Genomic DNA, 22,744 nt, shown 5'->3' with positions numbered 1-22,744 from the left:
TCGTGAACCCGCCCTGTGATATGGATAATCTCCACATTTTAATGGGTCCTAAGTAGAGCTGTCCCGACTCTGAATTTTGTGTGTCAAATCAAATTTGCCTATTCAAACCAAAGATTTGACGATTCGTTCCTCCTTTTTTTCCCGTTAGGCTGAGGGGAGACCGCGTGCACAGCTGTCAAACTAACTCAAATTTGCAGGCAGCACAATAAAAGCCGCTTGTTTTGCTTGCTAAACATGAATCCTCTAGCCCACATTGTCCATCTACCTCAGATGCCCCCATGTTTTATGCAGTGTTTCCCATAGCCTACATTAGGTTTGGGCGATTTGACCAGTCTCCTCAACTGTGCATTTGAAAGCATGCATGAATAGGCTCATGCGTTGGGCAAGAGGCAACACGGAAATGTTTTGGCTGTCACTGAAGCATTTTCGCAGACGGTACAGTTCAATCTGTCTATGGGAAAATGTTTCTTTTTTCCAGGGATCATCTTAGTTAATACAAGAACATTGATCTAGGAGAGTAGTTTTGTGTGGTGATATCCCGTTTGGGAAATGCACGTAATTGCTGGTGCACAGTAGGCTAGGCACACAGCAGAGGACAGAAGGATTCCCTGCCTTCTTACTGCCGATATATCAGTCTTAAGTCATTCGTTTTAGACCTAGGCTATTACTGTTGCTACTGTATTTGTACTGTATCAGTAAAAGGTTACTGCACAACAAATACAGTAGCTACAGAAATAGCCTAGGTCTAAAACGAATGATTGGCCTGTCCTTTATAAATCACAAAGCAGGTGAGTTGTCTTAGCCCACCAGCACATCTTGACAGTGGAGCAAAAAATCGACTGCTTGACTTTAAGAATCTCAGTCGACTTAAGGGTCTCTGACTGATGATTCAACTCGTCAACTCTCAGGGGACAGCCCTAGTCCTAAATTGTCCGATGCTACACCCCTCCACCGAGTTTCATGAAAATGTACACAAAAAGTGGTTTAAGAGTAATCCTGGTCTTAAAACTGAATGGTGATGATTGGCCAGACATGTTTGAGCGGCCTGTGCATCCGCCACTTGATTTGGATCCGCTCCAAAATTTAATGTGTTCTAAGTGGGCCCATGATACACCCTTCCGAGTGCCGTGAAAATCGGTCAGGTAGTTTTTGGGTAATCCTGTTAGACGAACAATGCACAGTGCATTTCATTGTATTTTATAATACACATGACAATAAAAGCCTTGAACTTGAACAAACAAACAAGTGAACAAACACACGCCACCGAAAACATTACCTCTCACCCTGTGCTTTCGCTGGGGTGGAGGTAATTACTGTACTTATTTGACGGTAGTCTGTAGCAACAAGTACCTATGACACAAGCCAATGTACTACAGGGTGGAAGTCTGGATTTGAATAGCCCTTTTTTTTTAATAATATTTTTTATTCGATTTTGTATTCAAAACACAAAACAACAAAAGCTCAGGTACGACATGTCAAGAAGTACGAGTCAGTGTGTGGAAAATAAAAAAATGAAAAATAAAAGTGAATGGGCAATATATTAAAACAGTCCAGCCCTCAAGACCCCAACAGCAGACAGCCTGAAGTAAATAAATACAAAGCAGAGCAAGGTTACAGAAAGACGGGTTAAGAGAGCATCTAGGTCCTCGGAGGGAAACCTTGTAGTATGGAAGATGAGAGAGTAGGTCCCATGTGTTCTAGATAAGGATCCCATACTTTATAGAACGCATCCACTGAAGAGTGAAGCAAGCAAGAAATATATTCATTGTGGATACAGTCCATAGTGAGATTATGCCATGACTTTTTGGATGGGGCAGTATCTTTGATCCAGAAGAGCCGAATGTTTTTCCTGGCTGCAAAAGTCAACATGTTGAATAGCCTCCTGTGTTTGAAACTCACAATATGACCAGGACCTTAAATCCAAGTAAAAGACATACAGGATTAAAATCTATCGGAACACCAAAAATGAGAGACGGCTCATCAACAATACTGGACCAATATCTTTGCAGTTTCACACAACTCCAAAGACAGTGAATGTAGTTGCCAACCTCAGAGTCACACTTCCAACAGAGCGGAGATAGAGTACCATCCATCTTGTTTTTAAGAGCAGGAGTTATGTGTGTTTGATGTAAAATTCTAAATTGGGTGGACTTGGTTCGGTTACGAACAGATATTTCCCTATCAGAAACCCACACTTCCCACCAATCAGCGTCATCAACAGAAATCAACAGAGTGAATGTGTGTGTGAATGGGTGAATGAGAGGCCATTAAAGCCAGTAAAGCGCTTTGAGTGCCGCTAAGGTGGAAAAGCGCTATATAAGTGCAGTCCATTTACCATCAACAGAGATGTTCAAGTCTCTCTCCCAGGCTTCTTTAGTGTCTCGAGATGTCAAATTGGAATTAGAGCTCAAAGCTCTGTAAAATAAACGAATATCTTTCTTGGAAACGTTTGAGGACAAGGCTTTTTCTACAAGAGAGGTGGAACAATCAGTGGTAAGTGTGGTGTCTTTGGTGATGAAGTGTCTGAAGAAGTCACCTTGGCTTAGACCATATTGCTCCTGCAGCTGGAGGAAGGATAGAAGGATCTGGCCATTAAATAAATCTTGAATAGCCCTTTTGATAGAGAGTTGCACAGTTTTAAAGAATTTATCTGTGCTCGATACGAACTGTCAAGAAATACTGCCTTGTTTATCTTTAGCGTTAACTTGAAATGGGGAAAACCATTTTCAGATCACTGTGTGTGCAGGTGTGGTACACTAGTGCACGTGTAGGTGTTTTCTTACCGCAGTCCACCAGGTCCCTGGGTTATCAAGACCACAGTTGTCACTGTACTCCAAGCAGCAGGAATCCGGCACACGCGTAGCATTGTACACCTCAAACCAATCCGTGTGATTGGTCACGCCACAACAACGGAACTACACAAGACAGAGACGTACAGTAACATGTCAGTACCGGGAAAGTGTCCGACACGCTTCCAACATGCATACCAACGATCATACATGATTGATAGAAAATATCAGGCTACATATCTCACGTCACATCATTTATTCAGTTGGATTTTCGTTGCGTCCCTCAAAAAGCCATTAGTGACATTTATTATGACCTTTCCCCTTGGGGAATTAGCTGTGGAATACATTCAGAAAACAAGAGCTTCCAGGAGGATGCCAGGGTGAAAGAGAGCATGAGAACCTCCTCTTGGAAATCTTGAGGTGGCTCTTAAGATAGAGATAAATCTTGCACATGTAGGTTGATATCATATTCCGTACAGATACAGTACAAATACACTCGTAACACACCCCTGCATAAATACAATCACACCAACTCAAATTTCTCTCTCCCCCTCCCCTCTCTCTGTCTCTTTCTCTCTCTCACACACACACACACACACTCAAACACACATTTTTCTCTCATATTTCACAAATTAACCAATGAAACGAGCTATCACACTGCTTATGTGTAATGCAGAACTATACTCTACAGATATCAACAATCCAGATATTGGAAGCAACATTCCATGTCTCCAGCTTTCAGCACCACCATTCTGTTCCATTTCTAAACTCCTTAATGTCTTTAATCACCTTGTGCTAACATTGCTGTGGTGATTTCTCTAACTATGAATAATACAAAGGAAAAAGAACATCAAAGTGAAGCTGTAAACAAATACTGTTCTTCAGGGAGTGTGCGGTCGTATTTGCATTCATTTATCTTTATTGTTTTGGCAGCCTATTTTAAGACCCAAGGCTCTACTTCACTTGAATCAGGTTAGATTGCATATGCCTTCTGTTCACTGTCTGTGGCAGATATGAACATGTGATTAGGCTTTCCTCCTATGATACTGTAGGTTCCAACACCACTGCTTTTCTGAAACATTCACTCTGCTTTCCCCCTGGATCAATAAAAGTACCTACAGTACCTTCCTACTTTATGCTGTTTTATTATTTACCACCAGTGGGCTCTAAGTAGAACATGATGTCAGCAAGCATAATTCAACAGCGGCTGCATATCAAACGTCTCACCTTGTTTCCTCATGGACTGTACAGTACCCTCCTACACTACTTCCATTAGCATCGGAGGAGTCATGGAGAGAGAGGACATGGGTATAGTGTGGCCAGACCTTTGAGGCATACAACCCAGTGTGTGTCTCTGAGCAGCTTACATCTGTTTGTACAATCATCCAGGCGTTAGTCAGGCCCACGTTGCCCTCGGTGCCAAAGAGCTGGAGCCCCCTCTTCAGATCCCTCTGGGCGTAGTTGTCCATCTGGAGAGGAGAGAGGGAAATCAAAGAGAAGGTTGACATTCATGTTTTGTTCAAGTCCCTCGATGGGTTCTTGTCTTTTTCTCACTTCTTGGCCCTGTTTGAATGCTTCGAGGAATACAGGCTCTGGAATGATTAGAGAATATCCTTCCTTCCTTCCTTCCTCCTTCCTTCCTTTGAGAAATCCCTGGAGATCATCATAATAAATTGAAGATTATCTCAAGGCAGGGAGGACCATTTTAGAGTATTCAAATGGGGCCAATGTCTTTGCTTGGACTTTATATCGTTTTATTTATTGAACGTCTATGCAATTAGATACATTATTTTACAGAGGAATTGATGTGTGTGTCACAAACATGGATAATAGAGGTAAACAATTGCATGTACTGTGGGACATACAGTAGACCTAAGCAAATGCAATTATGCATATCTGCACATTTGGACATTGAACGGGCAATTAAAAACCCATTCTTTTACATTCATCACCTGACCAAGAAGAAAGAAACCGGGTTGCTCTTTCTCACTCACTCACTCACACCACACACCACACACACGCACACAAACACACACACACACACACACACACACACACACACACACACACCAATCTCATTGATCCTTACTGACCCAGAATCCACTGCTCTGGATAATGGGATATTTTAGCCTGGCAGGATAGAACCTGAGCCTAGAGCAGGAACTACACTGTGGAACTGCCTCTCCCATCACTGTCACATCCCATTTGTTCCCCGGCCACTCACACACTCCCTTGGTGTTCCACCACACTACCATACTGTAACAAGCTCCCTGTACCATATGTGACACTATATTTCAAGATCCAGTTTGCACTGGTATTCAACTGGTATTGCTAAGAGGGTGTGCAGCAGGTTTAACCAAATTCAATACAACGGTGCAATGAGTCATGCTTTCTGATGACAAAGTAACAAACAACAAATCTATTAGTTTTTGTTAACGGGGTCCACGTTTGCACTTTTTCATTGTTCTTGCATGTACATTTGAGTCTCTGATGGGCCTACTAGCACACAAAGTATGAAGTGAAACAACCCAGTCATTTTGTTGTGGTCAGCCGAAATGAAAACATTTGAAATAAAAGTCAGTCCCTGCAAGCCTTTCAAATCTCCCGTGTGACTTCAGCATAATGTCTTCGCACAGAAAATGCTCTGTTCTTGGATGTAGGCTACTAAGCAGCACAGATCGTCTCCCAAGCACAAAGGACAGCAGAGCCGAGTGGATACATTTTATTTTTGATGGCAATGTTCCCGCTGAAATAGGCAAAACACTGGCTGTGTGTGCAAACCCTTTTTTGCCTGATTGCTTTTCCCACCTGGGTCAGTACAATGCAGGATTTTCAGTTTCTTTCTGAGTGATCAACAATGCCAACTGTCCGTGGAAATTATGCTGTCTGTGTGTTTGCATATAGTACTAACGCTAGCTAGCTAACATAAACAAACTCCCCTTTTGCCTCAACCCGGATGCTCGTCTCATCATATGTTAGAGTAATGTGAGTGGAATGAAATTGGTAGACTTCTAGTTCATCGAGCAGTCATTAAGAATGATCAGATGTTAAGAAATTGACATCATTGGATTCCCCTCGGCCTACAGAATCTATCTTTTATTGTTTGTAGTCGAATGGTGTCATATAGCCTGGTGGTGTCTAGCTAGCGACTGTAGCTAGAGGTAACAGCATGCAACCATGGAGATAATAACATGGGCACTAACGCTATCATGTTTAGTCAGGGAGAGAGGACAATGAAATTTGTCACAGTGGCATCAAGTGTGGATGGTCCAGGCTAGCCAGCAATATTTGAGGTAGCATAGCGCCGTCAACAGCCCTCGTTCTCTAGCCTGCCGACTTGCTCTTAGCTGAGCTCATTTACATATGAAAACTAGAGGGGCATGCACTCAGAGTGCAGACCTCCGCCCCTGTCCCCCCCAGCCTCCCCCAACTGATCTCCCCCTTCCACGTACCCCCCCCCCCCCCCCCCCCCTCTACCTTTCCTCCCACCACCACCACTCATTTGCTGTGCTCTCCTACTATCTTTCCTCTCCAATTTACAAAACGTTACTAGTTTTGTGAAGACTTCCCATTCACATTCATTAACAGCCAAGCAGAGCAGTAGTGGAGGGAGGAGTGGGCTGGTCCAAAGTCTGCAGACAGTAGTTTACAAGATGTAGCCTACATTTAGGATGGGAGTTATACAGCCAATGACATGTTAAATATATAGTCTATAGGGGAGATATAGTTTTCTATGAAGTCAATAATTTTAATGTGCAAACACTTTATTTTCATCCACCTGAAAGTGTCTGCAGTTTACTTTGAATGCTTGAAGTTTACATTATCGTTTAAATGCAAGTTGAGACACTAGTCTATATAACAGATGCCACTGTGTTGCTTGGCAGTATTGCCTTTATGCTCACTTCCCCATGCTGGGTTCGATCTTGGCTGTACAGAAATCATCACACTTCACACTAACAGATAGTATACATAAAGCATTAAACATGGTAATTTAGCAGACTCTATTGAGGTAGCCTACAGAATGCATCGCTTCAACTATCCACACGAATGAGAAATATAACGTTATGGTGCATTCCATTTGTCTCGGGAGGTGCGAGTGGGAACTGGCAATGGTCACTCCCGAGGTGAGCGTTCAGTTACAACAGCTGATATCGTTATCAACAGCTAACTAGTAGCTCTAACCTTTGTTAGCAAACAAGTTGATAACGCGTGGTATTGTGCGCACAAAACACCATAATCAGCAATAGCTTTAGCAGCTTGTTTGTCTCTCTCTACACTGCAGCCAGTAGTCTCGTCAGGCGCAAGGCTAAATTTCAATATTGCTGATTTAAATAATAACACTGCTGCAGCATCATCTTCCATCCGCCGGATGGAAAAAAGCGTTCAACCTTCCAGATCGAGCGGAAAAAGTAAATAGACACCAGCCTGTTGACGTGAGCATACCTGATCATGGCTGGATCATGGATGTATTATAAGAAGTGGATAAGGCATGCAAAGATGGCGGCCTATTCAATCCAATGAAAGTTGCTCAGTGGCGCATGAAGCAAGCCCCCATGGCCAGGAACAGCCTTTTTTTTTTGGGCATAGTGGCCAAACTCGGTATTGCAAGTGGCGCCAAGAACCTGAAACCTATGAGGAAACTGAAACCTTAATCCCCAACTACACTGAAGTTACAGTAATATGGGTACTGTAGAGCCACCTATGAATTAATCACGGTCAAAATTTAATGGTGAGTTCCTTGGCCCATGCTGCACCCCTGCACCGAGTTTCATGCATATCGGGCCGGTAGTTTTTGTTTAATCCTGTCTGCCTACAGACACACACACACACACAGACAGACAGACAGACAGACAGACAGACAGACAGACAGACAGACAGACAGACAGGGGCAAAAATATTTATTTTGCCCCTGAGGCGGAGGTAAAAATGCGCTCAATCTGATCTCGTGGTCAACGGAGGGGTATAGAGGCATGCTAGAACGCTTATTCTGAGTGGTATTTTCAGCAAAAATACTCAAAGACATTTTGGGGACCCCAAAGACTTATATTAAATTGTTGAAAATCTGCATAATAGGACAACGTTAAGTAATGATAATTAGTGTACCTATCTATAATGTAAACATCAGGAAGGAATTAGGCAATATGGATTTAGGCTTTGTGCTTTCAGCATGTTAGAATGAGTATAATTTATACTATAAGCCATTTTAAATAATTCAATAACAACTATGTTTGTGACCAGCCTGGGTCGAAAATACTATTTGATCATTTCAAATGCTAAACTGCAATTACTGTGAACTGCAATTATTGTTAAGTCGCTTTGGATAAATGTATCTACTAAATGACCAATGTAAATGTAATGTATTTTGAATAGTATTTCAACCCAACCCATCTGGTTTTTAAACTATTATAAATGATCAGAAAATGTTGTACACAGAACCAATATGTGAGGTTATTATCAATGCCTCTAATAGAGGAGGCTCAAATGTCAGGTTCCACCTGAGTTGTGGGTTTGACTCCTTCATCAACTTTGTACATTATATATATATTCATACCTTTACCAAATTATTTATAACAGTTTACAGTCTTTTCTTAATAAGCAGCTAATCATCTATAGAAAGGGCTTATCAAGGGTAATCATTATAAAGTGTTACCAGTGCATACAGGTCTCTGTATACACATGTTCACACAATCTCATACAATATCATATTAGCTGGGCTTTGCAGAAGCCTGTGGCACCACCTGTCTTGTTATGTCAGCCACAACATTGTTGTGAAAGTGAATTAAGTATTTGGTGCTTTAAAATATTTATAGTTGAAAAGGAACAATAACAATAAAACAGGAACTATACCAGGTTTTGTTCAGTATGACTATTGCCATGCTTCTACCTGAAATTAAACAATCTGTCCCATTTCAATCTTCTGGACGACTGTAATCCTGTAATCATTTTTGACTGGAGATGGCCGTAGCCCCTCAACTTTTGTGACCTTTGTAGTTGAGATCAAGTCTCTCATTAGAAGCAGTCTCCCTCCTAACTGTACGAGGATAAATCATCAATTATTCAGAATGAGAGAAGTAGGGAGAGAGATTTGGGGAGTGGGGGCAAGAAGGAGATGAGTCGCAGAGATGGCACCGAGGACACCGAAAATTCAAAAAGTGGAGAAAAATTCACCCCTGTAAGGAAACTGCTGCTGTCTCAGAGTCGACACAGAATCGACAATATAGCAAGAACCATGACAACTAAGAAGACTTGCTACAGTATGTAGTTAAGGAAAGAAAGAGTTCTTGCAGAAAGAAAAAATAATAAGGACACAATTGCAGCAATTCTACCGGCCACATATAACATACTGTACACATCCATTTTCTCCTAGATCGGAAAGGATGATGTGGGCAAAGATAAAGTGAGCAAGAAAAGGGGGGGATTTGATTACATCAATACATGCTAGAGGTGAAAAGTGCCGAAAAAGGGCCTTTTTGTGTAACATTTATTATGTTATATGCAGTTCACTTCATTTGTTTATTCAAATGCATTCATATTTATTCATAGGAATCCACATACTGTAGGCGAGATACGTTTCCCTGCTGCAATTTCCCCATCACTGCTCTGCTCTCCCTCATTGTCCCATTATGTTGTGATATCAAGCTGATAGCAGTGTTGTATTATGTGGTCACCTAAACCCCCTGTGCTCCCAGTCAGGAATACACATCTTCAATGGCTTTTGCCAATTAACTTTGTACAGATTTCCACAATCTGAATAATACTCATTGGGCTAGTTCAAAAGGCTTTTAAATGCAGAAAAAGTACGCAGTCAGCCTGTTTTGTGACCAATCCAATTATCTGGTCTTTTTTTAATGTTGCCTTAATAGGCATAGCCATATGATTATTGAGGCGTTTTATCAATCAGATTGTTCTATTGGCATGAAATGAAAATTCCCCATGCTTGAAATATATTCAGGCTGTTTTTGAAAGCACTCCCAGATTTCTTGAAAAACGTAAGACTCTGGGAGCAGAGAGATGAAGACGTAGAGACTAAGAGAAACTCCTTTATGAAACCAACCAAAGAAAGTGTTCTGAAAAACATTGCGGTAACATCTATCCCAAATGTTTGGTTTTGGATGTCATACTTGCATTGTATCCGTCTTCAAATCAAATTTTATTTGTATACCGCATTTCATACACAGTCTTTCTATAAGCAGTAACACAGACACAAGACAAAACACTAAAATAGGGCTACAGATTGTAGATCAAAACACCATGTCATAAGCATACAGTATTTCATTTTAACGGCTGAAGGTAGCAGGTTAGGAGACTATCATTTCGGTACAGCCCCGCCCCCAACCACAGCTCAATCATTGCATTGTTGACCATTTTGTAACATTGTTATGACCTCACCTTCACCTGTTCATTAAGATGTATCCACTTACAGAGTGAGGGGAGGTCCGATCCTGTAGCAGCCTCATGATTGACAGCCTACTCAGAAAAACAGATTACAAATGATTGAAGTAATATGCTGCGTGAGTCTGTACTGAGATGGTAGCCTTGTACGTTTAAAGACCCTGTTAAGGGAGTCAAGACTACAATCCATCTCTCTACACATCATAATGAAATAGTCAGCGGTGGTGCTATGGTTCTCAGAGGCTTTATAGAGGGCATGGTACAAGCAATAAACAATGTCATATTGACACCATAGTGTAGTCTCGTACTTTTAAGGATTGAGAGCATGTACATTCCAGCAATCAATCAAAAATATGGCACTTACAGTACAAGCAATAAACAGTGTCATATTGACACCATAGTGTAGTCTCGTACTTTTAAGGATTGAGAGCATGTACATTCCAGCAATCAATCAAAAATATGGCACTTAATTTCTTGAAATGTCATTTGACTTGATTCTGATAAGGTACTGACTTTAGAGTTGGAGTACCTGCGATTTTGGCGATACCGTACTATCATCAAGAACTCTTATACAGTAGGTAAGTCCAGTCCACATCCAAAGAAGGTTAATAAGCCTGTAAGGTTCTCTCTGATCACCCAAGTCTATGAGTTATCAAAAGGAAATGCAAACCCTTTAGAAAACATTATGCAACTAACTTTGGTCTTAAGGTTTTTGAATAGTTTCCATTTACTGTAGCGCTGACAGACATGTTTAGTTTGTAAAACATTCATACTGTATGAACATCATTCCTCAATATAACAATATAACAATCTTGAGTAAAAGTGCTTTATTTTATTCATAAGGCAGAAGGATTCCCTGTTATTCATGTGGAACCAACATGGATGATATCCAGAATCTCTGAGGGCTACCGGGCTTGCAAGTGTCTTGCATGTTGTTCTACAACATGGTCAAATGTCACTATTTACTCCAGTTTCATGACAAAACCGAACACATGATGTAAATGGCTGCTTTTTATTCCTGTAAAACCAGAATATCTAAACATTTTTTGCTGTTTTGTCAGTAGGCCTGTTTTTTTGCATGCTGTCTGGTGAATCACACTTACAGTATGGTGAAGTAATCCTTATGGAAGCAACATATTGGAACTGTGAAGTCTTACAGCAGAGTTTTATACAGTATATGAGCTACAGTGTCTGACCATGTACAAGTATTTTTTGTGTTTTTCTTTAACAAAATGTTCTTATGCAGATTTGAATTGTACTTGTGCTGCTTTGTCATTAAGAAAAACAGAAAAAAACTATTTACTGTACAGTTCGGCAAACAAGGACAATTATAAACCATTGCATACTGTATGCATCCACATAGTGAGGAGTACTATTTAATAAATAAATAAATAAATAAATAAATAAATAAATAAAAAACAATTAAATGGATAGATAAAACAAAAATACCTAAAAAGAAACCAAAATTAGTTTTGTCCAAGTCCACAATTAAGCCAGCACAGCACCTTTTCACATGTGTAACCTCAAATAAGCAATTACAGGAGCCCATTTACAAACACGTCTGTCTTTACCTGGAGTCTTATTTTTTCCATTGAGTCCACTATCATTAGCCTGTCTTACCATCGATGCAGGGTGGGTGGCAGTGGCTTAACACAAAATATACAGTCTGCACACCCCTTTCATCTTCTCCACGTTTGATTATGTTACAGACTTATTCTATTGATAAGATATCGATTGATTGAATATCGATTGAGTTCGTTTTTTGTTTCAAAATTCTACACAAAATAGCCTATAATGACAAAGTGAAAACAGGCTTTTAGAAAATATGCTATTTTATTTTACTGACAAAAATAAGTTATTTAGGGGTTATATCTGTAACCTAATACTTGGTTGATGCACCTTTGGCAGCGATTACAGATTCAAGGTTTCTTGGGAAAGAAGTGCCTTGACCCTGTCTATCATAGTGCCATTAGATTCATTTCGGGCGAAGGGTTTAGAACTCATCATTGCATACTCTTCCCCTGGGCTCAGGAGAATATAACATGGAGTCTTATTTACATAAACTGTACAGTATTCCAAATCACCTCTGTGCTGATCCAGCCTCCTCTCATGTTCTGTTTTGAGCTTTCCTATTAGCTCACTCATACCACTAGCATTCAACTTCCCTACAGCTAGAATTAATTGGGGAAACGTTTTTCACATTTTTTTTCTCATTTTTCCCTAAACTCTGGAACTCCTTTCTGAAACAAAACAATCTCCCATCCCTTAATCCCCTACCAACACTTAAAGAATTATTATCTGGTACCTATGGGACTGTAGTTTGTAAATGCTAGTTATTTCTTTAATAATTCTACTCTGTACCCTTGTGTCATTCTTGTATGCACACTGTCACTGTTCTTTTTTATCATTCATTTTTTTATCACTGTTCAAAATGGCAAGAATTTCTTTACTGTATGTATCCTTTCCCAGTATGACTTCAGTTTTGGACAATCCCCCAAAATTTGTGTGTTATCTCAAATCTGTTAACAATCCCTCAAACACAAATGTTTAAACTTGTGTTATATTTTGATATGATAAAAGGAGTCCTAAAATCTCATTTTTAATTTCCAGTTAAATTCGTTCCATAGAGGGTTATTTGTTACTTTATGTTCCCCTTCACACGCTTTTTTGATCCTCAACTAGAAGAAGAAGACCTCCTCCTCCCATTAATGCGTTTCATGGCTCTGTGTGCGCACACGTGTGTGCGAGCAGGACATAATAATAATAATAATAATAATAATAATATTAATAATAATAATAATAAATGAGTACAGGAATAAAAAATACATGTTTGGTATTGCTGCATTCATTAGGTTGAGTCCAAATCCAAAAAATGAATGTAGGTGAATGGCCGGCCATGTTTGGGCAGTTCGTGGACCCGCCCTGTGATTCAGATCTGCTCCAAAATGTAGTGGGTTCTAAGAAGGCCCATGCTACAGCCCTCCACCAAGTGTCATGAAAATCGGTCTGGTAGTTTTTCTGTAATCCTGCTAACAAACAAACCAAGAAACAGATCCTGGACCTGCCCCGTGATATGGATCTGCGCCAATATTTAATAGGTTCTAAGGTGGCCCATGCTACCCCTCCACTGAGCTTCATGAATCTGGTGGTTTTGTGTAATCCTAGTAGTTTTGTGTAATCCTAGTAGTTTTGTGTAATCCTAGTACAAAAGATGAATGGAGATGAACGGATAAACCAAGAAACAGCTCGTGGACCCGCCCCGTGATTTGGATCTGCTCCACAATTTAATGGGTTCTAATTGACCCATGCTAAACCCCTCCACCAGTTTCATGAAAATCAGTCTTGTAGTTTTTGCGTAATCCTGGTCTAAAAAATTAATGGAGGTGAATGTCGGCCCGTGTCTGGGCGGTGAATGTCGGTCCGTGTCTGGGCGGTGAATGTCGGTCCGTGTCTGGGCGGTGAATGTCGGTCCATGTCTGGGCGGTGAATGTCGGTCCGTGTCTGGGCGGTGAATGTCGGCCCGTGTCTGGGCGGTGAATGTCGGTCCGTGTCTGGGCGGTGAATGTCGGCCCGTGTCTGGGCGGTGAATGTCGGTCCATGTCTGGGCGGTGAATGTCGGTCCGTGTCTGGGCGGTGAATGTCGGCCCGTGTCTGGGCGGTGAATGTCGGTCCATGTCTGGGCGGTGAATGTCGGTCCATGTCTGGGCGGTGAATGTCGGTCCGTGTCTGGGCGGTGAATGTCGGCCCGTGTCTGGGCGGTGAATGTCGGCCCGTGTCTGAGCGGTGAATGTCGGTCCATGTCTGGGCGGTGAATGTCGGTCCGTGTCTGGGCGGCTCCTGGACCCGCCTCCTGATTCAGATCTGCTCCTAAATGTAATGTGTTCTGGCGCTGCTGCTGGGCGGAGGTATCATAGCTTTCATCTCCATCTCCCAGGGTCCTTTCATATCCACAGTATTCCATGATGATTGTAGATATTTATATATTTGTGACCCAATTTTTGTACCACTCTTTTGTTAAAGTGTTTTTACCCACAGAATGCAAAATGTTAGTCAAAATGATAGCTGCTGCGCAGAACTGGGATGGGGCCGGGCATTTTACAGAGGAAGAGAAAGAAGGAGGAGATAAATGACAAATACATGAGGGTCTGGGTGTACACATACTGCATATACACAAATTGGTGTAAGGATATGTTTTCCTATTAACCCTTTTAACCCTGAAAGTACAGTGACAACATTTTGAATATTAATCGGATTTTCCCTATAATACTAGAAAGCGCAGTTTCTCAGCTTTCAGCAAGTGTTGGAGTGAGGAATTTTTTAGATTTGTTAGATTTTTTTAAATTTTTATATTATTAAATATTTGTTAGATATTTTTTAAAATGTTGCCGTCGACGTGGTCGTATCGAAAGGGTTAACTACTACAGTTAGATGGAACAAGGTTTGAGGTTGTGACGCGATCACAGCTCTTTTCTGTCCTGGCCCCACAGTGGTGGAACGAGCCGCCCACCGACATCAGGATAGCAGAGATGCTGCCCATATTTTGCCACAGGCTCAAAACTCACCTCTTAAACAATAATGTTAGTTTGTAAATGCCATTGATGCTAGTTATTTCCTTAATAGGCAAGGTAAGTCAAGTTTATTTGTATAGCACATTTCAGCAACAAGGCAATTCAAAGTGCTTTACATGAGACATTAAAAGCATCAAGACAAAGTGCAAGAAACACATAAAAGGTCATATAAAATGAAATACAAAAAGAAAAAAACATTATAAAAGGACTTGCAGGAAAAAAAAAATACAAGAATAAAAGTTACAGTGCAGTGTACGAATGAATAATTATTTGATTTAATAAAAAGCAGCTTCAGCTTGATTTAAAAGAACAGAGTTGCAGCAGACCTGCAGTTTTCTGGAAGTTTGCTCGAGATATGTGGAGCATAAAAAATGAATACTGTTTCTCCATGTTTTGTTTTAACTCTGGGGACAGAAAGCAGGCCTGTGCCAGACGACCTGAGGGGTCTGGATGGTTCATAACGTAGCAGCAGATCAGAAATATATTTTGGCCCTAAACCATTCAGTGCTTTATAAACCAACAGTAGTATTTTAAAGTCATTATTTGACAGACAGGAAGCCAGTGTAAGGACCTCAGAACTGGAGTGATGTGATCCACTTTCTTGGTCTTAGTGAGGACTCGAGCAGCAGCGTTTTGAATCAGCTGCAGCTGTCTGATCGATTTAGAGAGACCTGTAAACACACCATTACAGTCAAGTCTACTGAAGATAAACACATGGACAAGTTTTTCCAGATCCTGCTGAGACATAAATTCTTTAATCCTTGATATATTTGTCAGGTGATAGTAGGCTGACTTCCCTAACCCTAACCCTTGAAATTCAGATCTGAGTCCATGACTATACCAAGATTTCTGGCTTCCTTTGCGTTTTTTTGCATTTCTGATTGAAGCTGAGTGCTGACTTTGATCATTCTACTCTGTACCCTTCTGTCATTGTGTTCTGCATACTGTCACTGTTCTTGTATTTTTCTGTCCTCTGCTACTGAATTCGTGTACATGTATATCTTGTTTGTAAGCAGGGTACATCTGTAAAAGAGACCTGGGGCCTCATTTATCATTGAGGTACGCCTTCTTTTACACGGTCTTTTTCGCGAGTTCAGGCGTACGCCATTTGCCCCCCCCACATTGCGATTTATCAAGCCGTAAGGGCGAAAATTTTGTCGCCTTTCTCCGCGCTTTTGTAGGACACCTCTCAGCTTGTCCTACCGATTTACACGGTGTTCTACGCCCTTCTTGAACACAGGGGGAACTGGCGACGCAGGTGGTGCGTCAGTGAATTACTATGTTTGACGGAGAGAATAAGAGCGACAGTTCATGAACGCACAATCATGTAGGCTAATAGCCCAATTCAGCACAAACATATATCGCAATGCAAGATTAGACGTGTCCTCTAACCGGCTCATTCATGGTCCGATATGGATTTGTTCCCCAAACTGAACCTATGCGCTGTCCAAAACCTTTCCGCGCTATATGTCACACACCTAATGCAGGCACTCCATCAAACGGCAATAATTGACCAATTAGATTGTCAGTAATATGTGATCATGTGGACCTGTTTGCTGTTTGGTAAGCATATAAATGACAGTCCTCCTGTGCGTAATGCGAGCCTAAATGAATCCGGCGCTACTCGGCCTACTGGCCGAGATAGAACTCCAAAGAGGTGACGGCGATGGCGACTGCACCCACATAAGGGCACCATCAGTGAATGAATACGTCTATGTGAATCGCAAAAATGTGCACACTATAAATACCCAAATCATATGTGACGCCGACATGCTCATCACAAGTGTAGTGGCACGGTGGCCTGGCTCCACGCATGACTCATTCATCCTGGCGCACAGCAGGGTAGGGCTAGACTGGAGGCAGGCGCTGCGCGTGACGGCTGGCTTGGTGTGTGCATAGCCAAGATACATATTCTTTGTCTTTTTTACTTTAATCTTTATTAGCATTTTCCATCCATACAACGACAATACCATAAAACATTAAAACTTACAATAACAGCTTATGGGTACTTCCATCCATGCAGCTTTTTTTTCTTACTCAAATATGACAATTTTAATACTAGTGGTGTCATCACACTTCCTTCTATAATCCATCCATTTTTCCCATCTCCCTTCAAACTTTCCTTCCTGCATCCTCAATGCATAAATAAATCTCATAAATCTCCTCCACAACACCCACCACTGCTCCTTGGTTGGGGGTTCCACCTTATACCAAGCCCTCATTATTGTCTTTTTACTAGCAACCAATAGTAATTTCACTAGGTATCTGTCCCCTCCTTGTACATCATTCTGTTATGTTTGCCAAGATGTATATTCAAAGCTGATAATAATGAGAACCAGTCAAGACCCCACCACAAAATGAGGACCCAAGCCCTCAGCCCCCTCCCCGTCATGAGGTTTACCAGCGGGGCCAAAGGGCCCACACTGAGGTCATGCGCCAGCTATGAAGACACAAACAAGTAAGGTTCACATTTCTACCATTTTATTGTCTGTTGGTGGGTGACTGTGTGAGGTGTGTGAGTGCGTTTGTGAGTGAATGTGTGAGGTCCGTGAGTGTGGTAGTGAGTGACTGTGTGAGGTCCTTGAGTGTGGTAGTGAGTGACTGTGTGAGGTCCTTGAGTGTGGTAGTGAGTGACTGTGTGAGGTCCGTGAGTGTGGTAGTGAGTGACAGTGTGAGGTCCGTGACAGCATGTGTGAGGGAATGAAGTGCAGTGAGGATGTCCTGTTGGCTCTGGTGGTGTAGTGTGGTGACCTCCACCAACTGCTGCACAACTGCCCCACAACTGCCCCAATCCCTTCTGCCATTTCCCTCTGGGCCTCTAGGGTCATGAGCCTCCAGCACAGCGTCTGATAGGAAGCCCAGCCCTCAGGGAACCTTGAGGCAGGGACGCTGGCAGCCGGAGGTGGAGGCATGGGCGGTGGAGACGGAGACGGAGGCGCTGGAGATGGCACTGGAGGTGGAGGCCGGTGCGCTGGATGTAGAGGCTGCAACCGGCGGGGGCACGACCGTCAGGTCAAGGACCACTGCAGACTCCCCCTACTCTGAGTCCCACCCCACGTCAGAGTCTGGAGAAACAATTTCAGTCATTTTCTTTGAGTTTGTCTGTTAACTTGATTATGCATTAAACATTTTATTGTGTAGCCATATTCAATTGATATGTTTTTCTGTTGGCAGCCAAATAAATGCTTAAGTGTGATTTCCCGGGTGATTTAGATGAGAGTCTAAATTTCCCAGAGGGGAAAATGTTTCATGTGGTCTAACATTATGAAGTGGTCATCTGTGTTATCGTTCCCTGTTTTTGGTCCTAAATCATTCATAGCCTACCACAGAATGTGTGGAATGTTTGCTTTCCTCACACATAATACAGCATGTCCGTGTAGCCTACGCCAAATACAGGATGCACCAAACATACAGTAGGCTACCTAAACTAGGAGCAATCAGACAAATGTAGGCTCGTACAAATAGCTTACCTTCCGAAGATGATTTTCTTTCCTCGCGTGGACCTCACCAACAAGCACATGCACCTCCGTCTCCGAAAGGTTTCTCTTCTTTCCGCGTGTTTCCATAAACGTATTTATCTGTCCCTATGCTCCACGCTATATTATGTCGGTTCCTTCCGGGGTATCCCCGTTGTGCCGTCATAGTTTTGACCATATATGGTTGGATTTGGGCGTGGAGAGGGCGGAACACGGGGCGCGTACGCTCTCTTCCCCGCCCGTCTCGGATTTCTCGTGCAGAAAAGGGCATACGACTTTTTTGATAGATCCGAAAAGCGTGTAAATATTCTCGTCGTACGCTACATTGTGCATTTTCCGCGTTTTCGTCGTACGCCCTCTTTTACACCTGAATTTACACGCTCTTTGATAAATGAGGCCCCTGGTCTCAGTATGTTCTTCAGTAGGGTCTTCTCATCCTTTGCTGAACTGTCACTAAAGTTTAGCCTACCCAACCTACCTTTTTAGTTTTTTTCAGGTTAGGCACTTTGTACAGAAGCAGTTTCCTCACTTCCCCAGTCGCCCTCCTGATTCTACAATTGACACCCTTTTTTTATTTTTATTTTTTTATTTGTTTTGTAAATATATAGCAAACAAACAAAAACACATAACAAAAAACACATAACAAACAGATAAAACATACACATAAACGACAATCACAATAACAAACACACACCCTTAAAGATCCCTCCCACCACCGCATAGGTCCCGCCCACAAAATAGGTAATGGCAGCAAGGTTAAAAGATAAAGAAAAAATAATACACACACTGTATATACATACAAACAAACAAATGCACGCAGACAACGGATGTGGTTTCAAATATCACAACAACCAGGGAAGGTCAGTCACCCGCATGCATGGCTTCAATAAGGGAGGTCCATATATTAACATTCTGTACTTTTGCGCCATGCATGCGGGCCACAGACATCTCCAGCTTAGCTGGTTCCACCACAGATGATTCCCACTGATGGTCAGACCAGGTATGTGGGGCAACTCCAGCTCATGGATATAATTTTTTTTAGCTGCTGTTAAGCACAGCAGCAGCCAGCGTTGTTGTTTATTAGATAAGGTCAGGGTAGAGAAATCATTCAATAATAAAATAATAGGGCAACAGGGGATGGATGAACTTAGAATAGAAGACATTTTGTCAATGATAGTGCTCCAAAATAAAGAGACAGCAGGACGATCCCAAACGTGCCGGTAGTTTCAAATGAGCATAATTGGCAGTTAGGGGTTTGTACTAACTTCATCTTAAATAATTTACTGGGGGTACAATAAGTCTGTGCACAAAATTATAATGTATCATTTGATGATTGGGGTTCCGAGAGGACAAATAAATATTTCACCAAACTTTGTTCCAATTAATTGTATCAGGAGAAATGGAAAGGTCATGACACCAGCGATTATTGACTTGAAGAGGCTTTTCTGCAGCTTTAGTAATAAATATATATAAAGTAGATACACCCTTTTAAACCTTGACCCTGATTGTAGACATCTCATCTCCATTATTTATAACATGATATGCTCTCTGAATTCTGATGTCTCTGCAAATCTGAAAACAACATGGGAGGGTGACTTAGGAACAGGACTCTCTGAGGAGGAATGGACATGCATTCTAGATCTGGTCCATTCTTCCTCTATCTGTGCAAGACATGGTGTGCTGCAATGCAAGATCCTCCACAGATCTCACTACACAAATGCAAGGTTAGCCAAGATATTTCCAGGTGCAAGTGACGCCTGTTACAGGTGTAATCAGTCACCGGCCAATCTAATTCATATGCTGTTGTCCTGTCCCAAGTTGAATATTTATTGGTCAGAGATTTTTAAAACCTTTCAGACTGTGTTCCATATCCCCATAGATCCAGATCCCCGCACAGCTATATTAGGAATCTCAGTGAATGACAACGCTCCTGCAGCCATGCGGAGGGTTATTGCCTTTACTACTCTGTTGGCCAGATGCCTGATCCTCCTGAAGTGGAAGCATGTTTCTCCTCCTAGCCACAACCGCTGGATTACAGAGGTCCTACTCTGTCTGAAACTAGAGAGGATTAGATTCTCTCTAAAAGGCTTGCTTAGCTACTTTTAGTGAGACCTGGGGACCCTTTCTAGATTACATAGACACACTGTCCCATCTGACAGAGGACACTGTGAGCGACTGAACCTAATCTGAGAGATTAGAGAGAGTGAGAAATTGGAACCTCTTCTCTCTTTCCTCTCCTCTGTCGATCTTCACCTCTTCTCTTCTCCTACTCACAAAGCTGGCAACCAGCTGGATCTCATCTTCACTAGACACTGTTCCACTCGTAAACTCTGTCACTCCCCTCCATCTCCCCTACTGACCATTCCTCTCCACCTGCCCCTTGGCTGTGAGACTCAGTGGCCCTCATTTACTAAGTGATCATAGGACAGAAAGCTGGGTGTACGGTCATTTCCACGGCAAGTTCGGCATTTATCAATTTGGATGTGAGCGGAGACTGCGACAAAATCTTATGTCAAGTCTCAGACCGTTTGAGAATTGTCATGAGACTGATTCTGACTGGCATCCAAGCGCAGCCACATAGGCCTGTTCATCACTTCAGAATATGTAGTCTACCCTACGGCAACCTATTATATATTGTAAAGGCCTCTTCTATGTGTCATGTATCCCATAACATAAATGGGTAATTTCCAATTATTTGCAAGTAAAGGGATGAACAGGTGTTTGGTGTAAGAGTAATTTCACTTTCATTTTGAGCCTACTGTACTTAGACTATATATGCAGCCTTACAAGTCTTAAAATGAAAGCAAAATTTACGTTACACCAATCAATCAATGTACTGGTGACACAATTACTAGCAATCAAAATTAACAAATGAAAAGCAATGGGAAGCTTCAGTTACGTATTTAAATAAGAGTTTTAACAGTCATCATATCGGTAATGCCATGCTCTAGAACTATGCGCATCCTATTGTTTAGCCGAAGTGAGAGGAGTGGGCGAGCGAGGCAGGCTATTAACCAGTTTCTAGAGGCCTAGTTGAAATACAGGTAGGATATTTTACATTCACAGAGGTTTTAACTCTAATTTGAGATTTTGTTACTTTGTAATTTACTGTCACAAAAATACATTTTTCTGTATGGAAAGTAAAATAAAGTTTTATTTTTATTAATATTATCATTATTATTATTATAAATCCTCAGATTGACAGCAATGTGCAATGGTTTTTGGATAAGCTACACAATTAAATAAGGAAGCTGCCCAGCTCACGCTGTCTGATTTTGTGAATTTACATGCGTGAACTACCCCTTATATAAATAAAATTGAAAATGCAAGATGGTTTTCCAGAATCTTTCCACGGAGAGTAAAGAGTTGTTATTGGAAGAGAGACAGAGAAACCTCTTGTTTTGGCTGTATTTCTTATCTCATCCCGTAAACTACAGGGGAGAGTCCAGAATATGTTGGGGGGTGATATTTAAATGATTGTTTTCATCCGCCACGTTTATCAGTGCCCGATCATTCGTACTGTATGATGGCATTGGTGGCATACGAATGTTTGATAGATCACACATGGACGCTGTCATACTATAATTTCTGCGCTTGGATCTGCGCTCCTTTGATAAATGAGGGCCATTGTGTACTGATAGACTGAGCTTGAGAACAGCTGAGCGTAAATGAAGAAAAGGCAAACTGCCAGAGGACCTCCATACCTTCCAATCGTTTCTTTCCGCATTCTCCTCCTCCCTACTATATCTGCTGCTAAGGCTGCTTTCTTCCACTCTAAAATTCTAACCTGCTTCCAATCCTAAAAAAACTATTTAGAACCTTCTGTTCTTCACTACTTCTAACTCCTCCCTTCTCCCTGATGATTTTGCCAACTTCTTTGACAAGAAAGTTAACTATATCAGATCCTCTTTCCCCCATCCCCCAGTTGACACACCATGGACCATCCTCTCTTCCCTGTCGCTACCTAGACCCTGTCCCCTCCTGTCTGTTGAGCCCGAACTACTTCCCCTCCTAACCCACCTCATCAATGCATCTCTTATATCAGGGCGCTCTCCCTCTGCTTTCAAGACTGCCAGAGTCACCCCCTCCTGAAGAAACCATCATTTGACATCAAAAACAACAGACCAGTTTCCCTTCTATTGTTTCTATCAAAAGGACTGGAATTCGCTTTCTTTAATCAACTGTCTTTGTATCTCCACCAGAACAACCTCCTGGACCCCTACCAGTCCGGGTTCAAGGCTGGCATCTCAGAGACAGACAGACAGAGACCGCCCTCCATGCAGTGACAGAGTCACTCCATGCCGCAAGAGCAAACTCTCTGTCCTGATACTCCTAGACCTGTCAGCAGCATTTGACATGGTAGACCACCAGATCCTCCTTTAGACCCTCGAGGAGAAAGGCGTCACCGGCTCTGCACACTCCCTGTTTGCATCCTACCTGACATGGTGACACCAGGTGACATGGAGAGGGTTGATGTCAGAACCAGGTAGTACTGTATGACTATGGGGGTTCCACAAGG

The 22,744-nt window shown here is 42.0% G+C and overlaps 1 protein-coding gene across 1 annotated transcript in view; it reads right to left on the bottom strand.

Annotated features, from left to right (window-relative positions):
• Positions 1 to 22,744, bottom strand: part of tspan4a (tetraspanin 4a) — a gene marked incomplete at its 5' end in the record, with an annotated part of 90,651 nt that overhangs the window by 5,370 nt on the left and 62,537 nt on the right. Inside the window, 2 exons of the mRNA XM_084436543.1 lie at positions 2,784 to 2,915; positions 4,157 to 4,258. Coding sequence (XP_084292669.1) covers positions 2,784 to 2,915; positions 4,157 to 4,258 — 234 coding nt within the window. The remainder of the gene's footprint in view (positions 1 to 2,783; positions 2,916 to 4,156; positions 4,259 to 22,744) is intronic.

This window comes from Borostomias antarcticus, assembly GCF_949987555.1.
Source record: "Borostomias antarcticus genome assembly, chromosome: 4".
Taxonomy (NCBI): domain Eukaryota; kingdom Metazoa; phylum Chordata; class Actinopteri; order Stomiiformes; family Stomiidae; genus Borostomias; species Borostomias antarcticus.
The sequence above is the reverse complement of the archived record's forward strand: the minus strand, read 5'-3'. Positions and strand labels throughout refer to the sequence as shown.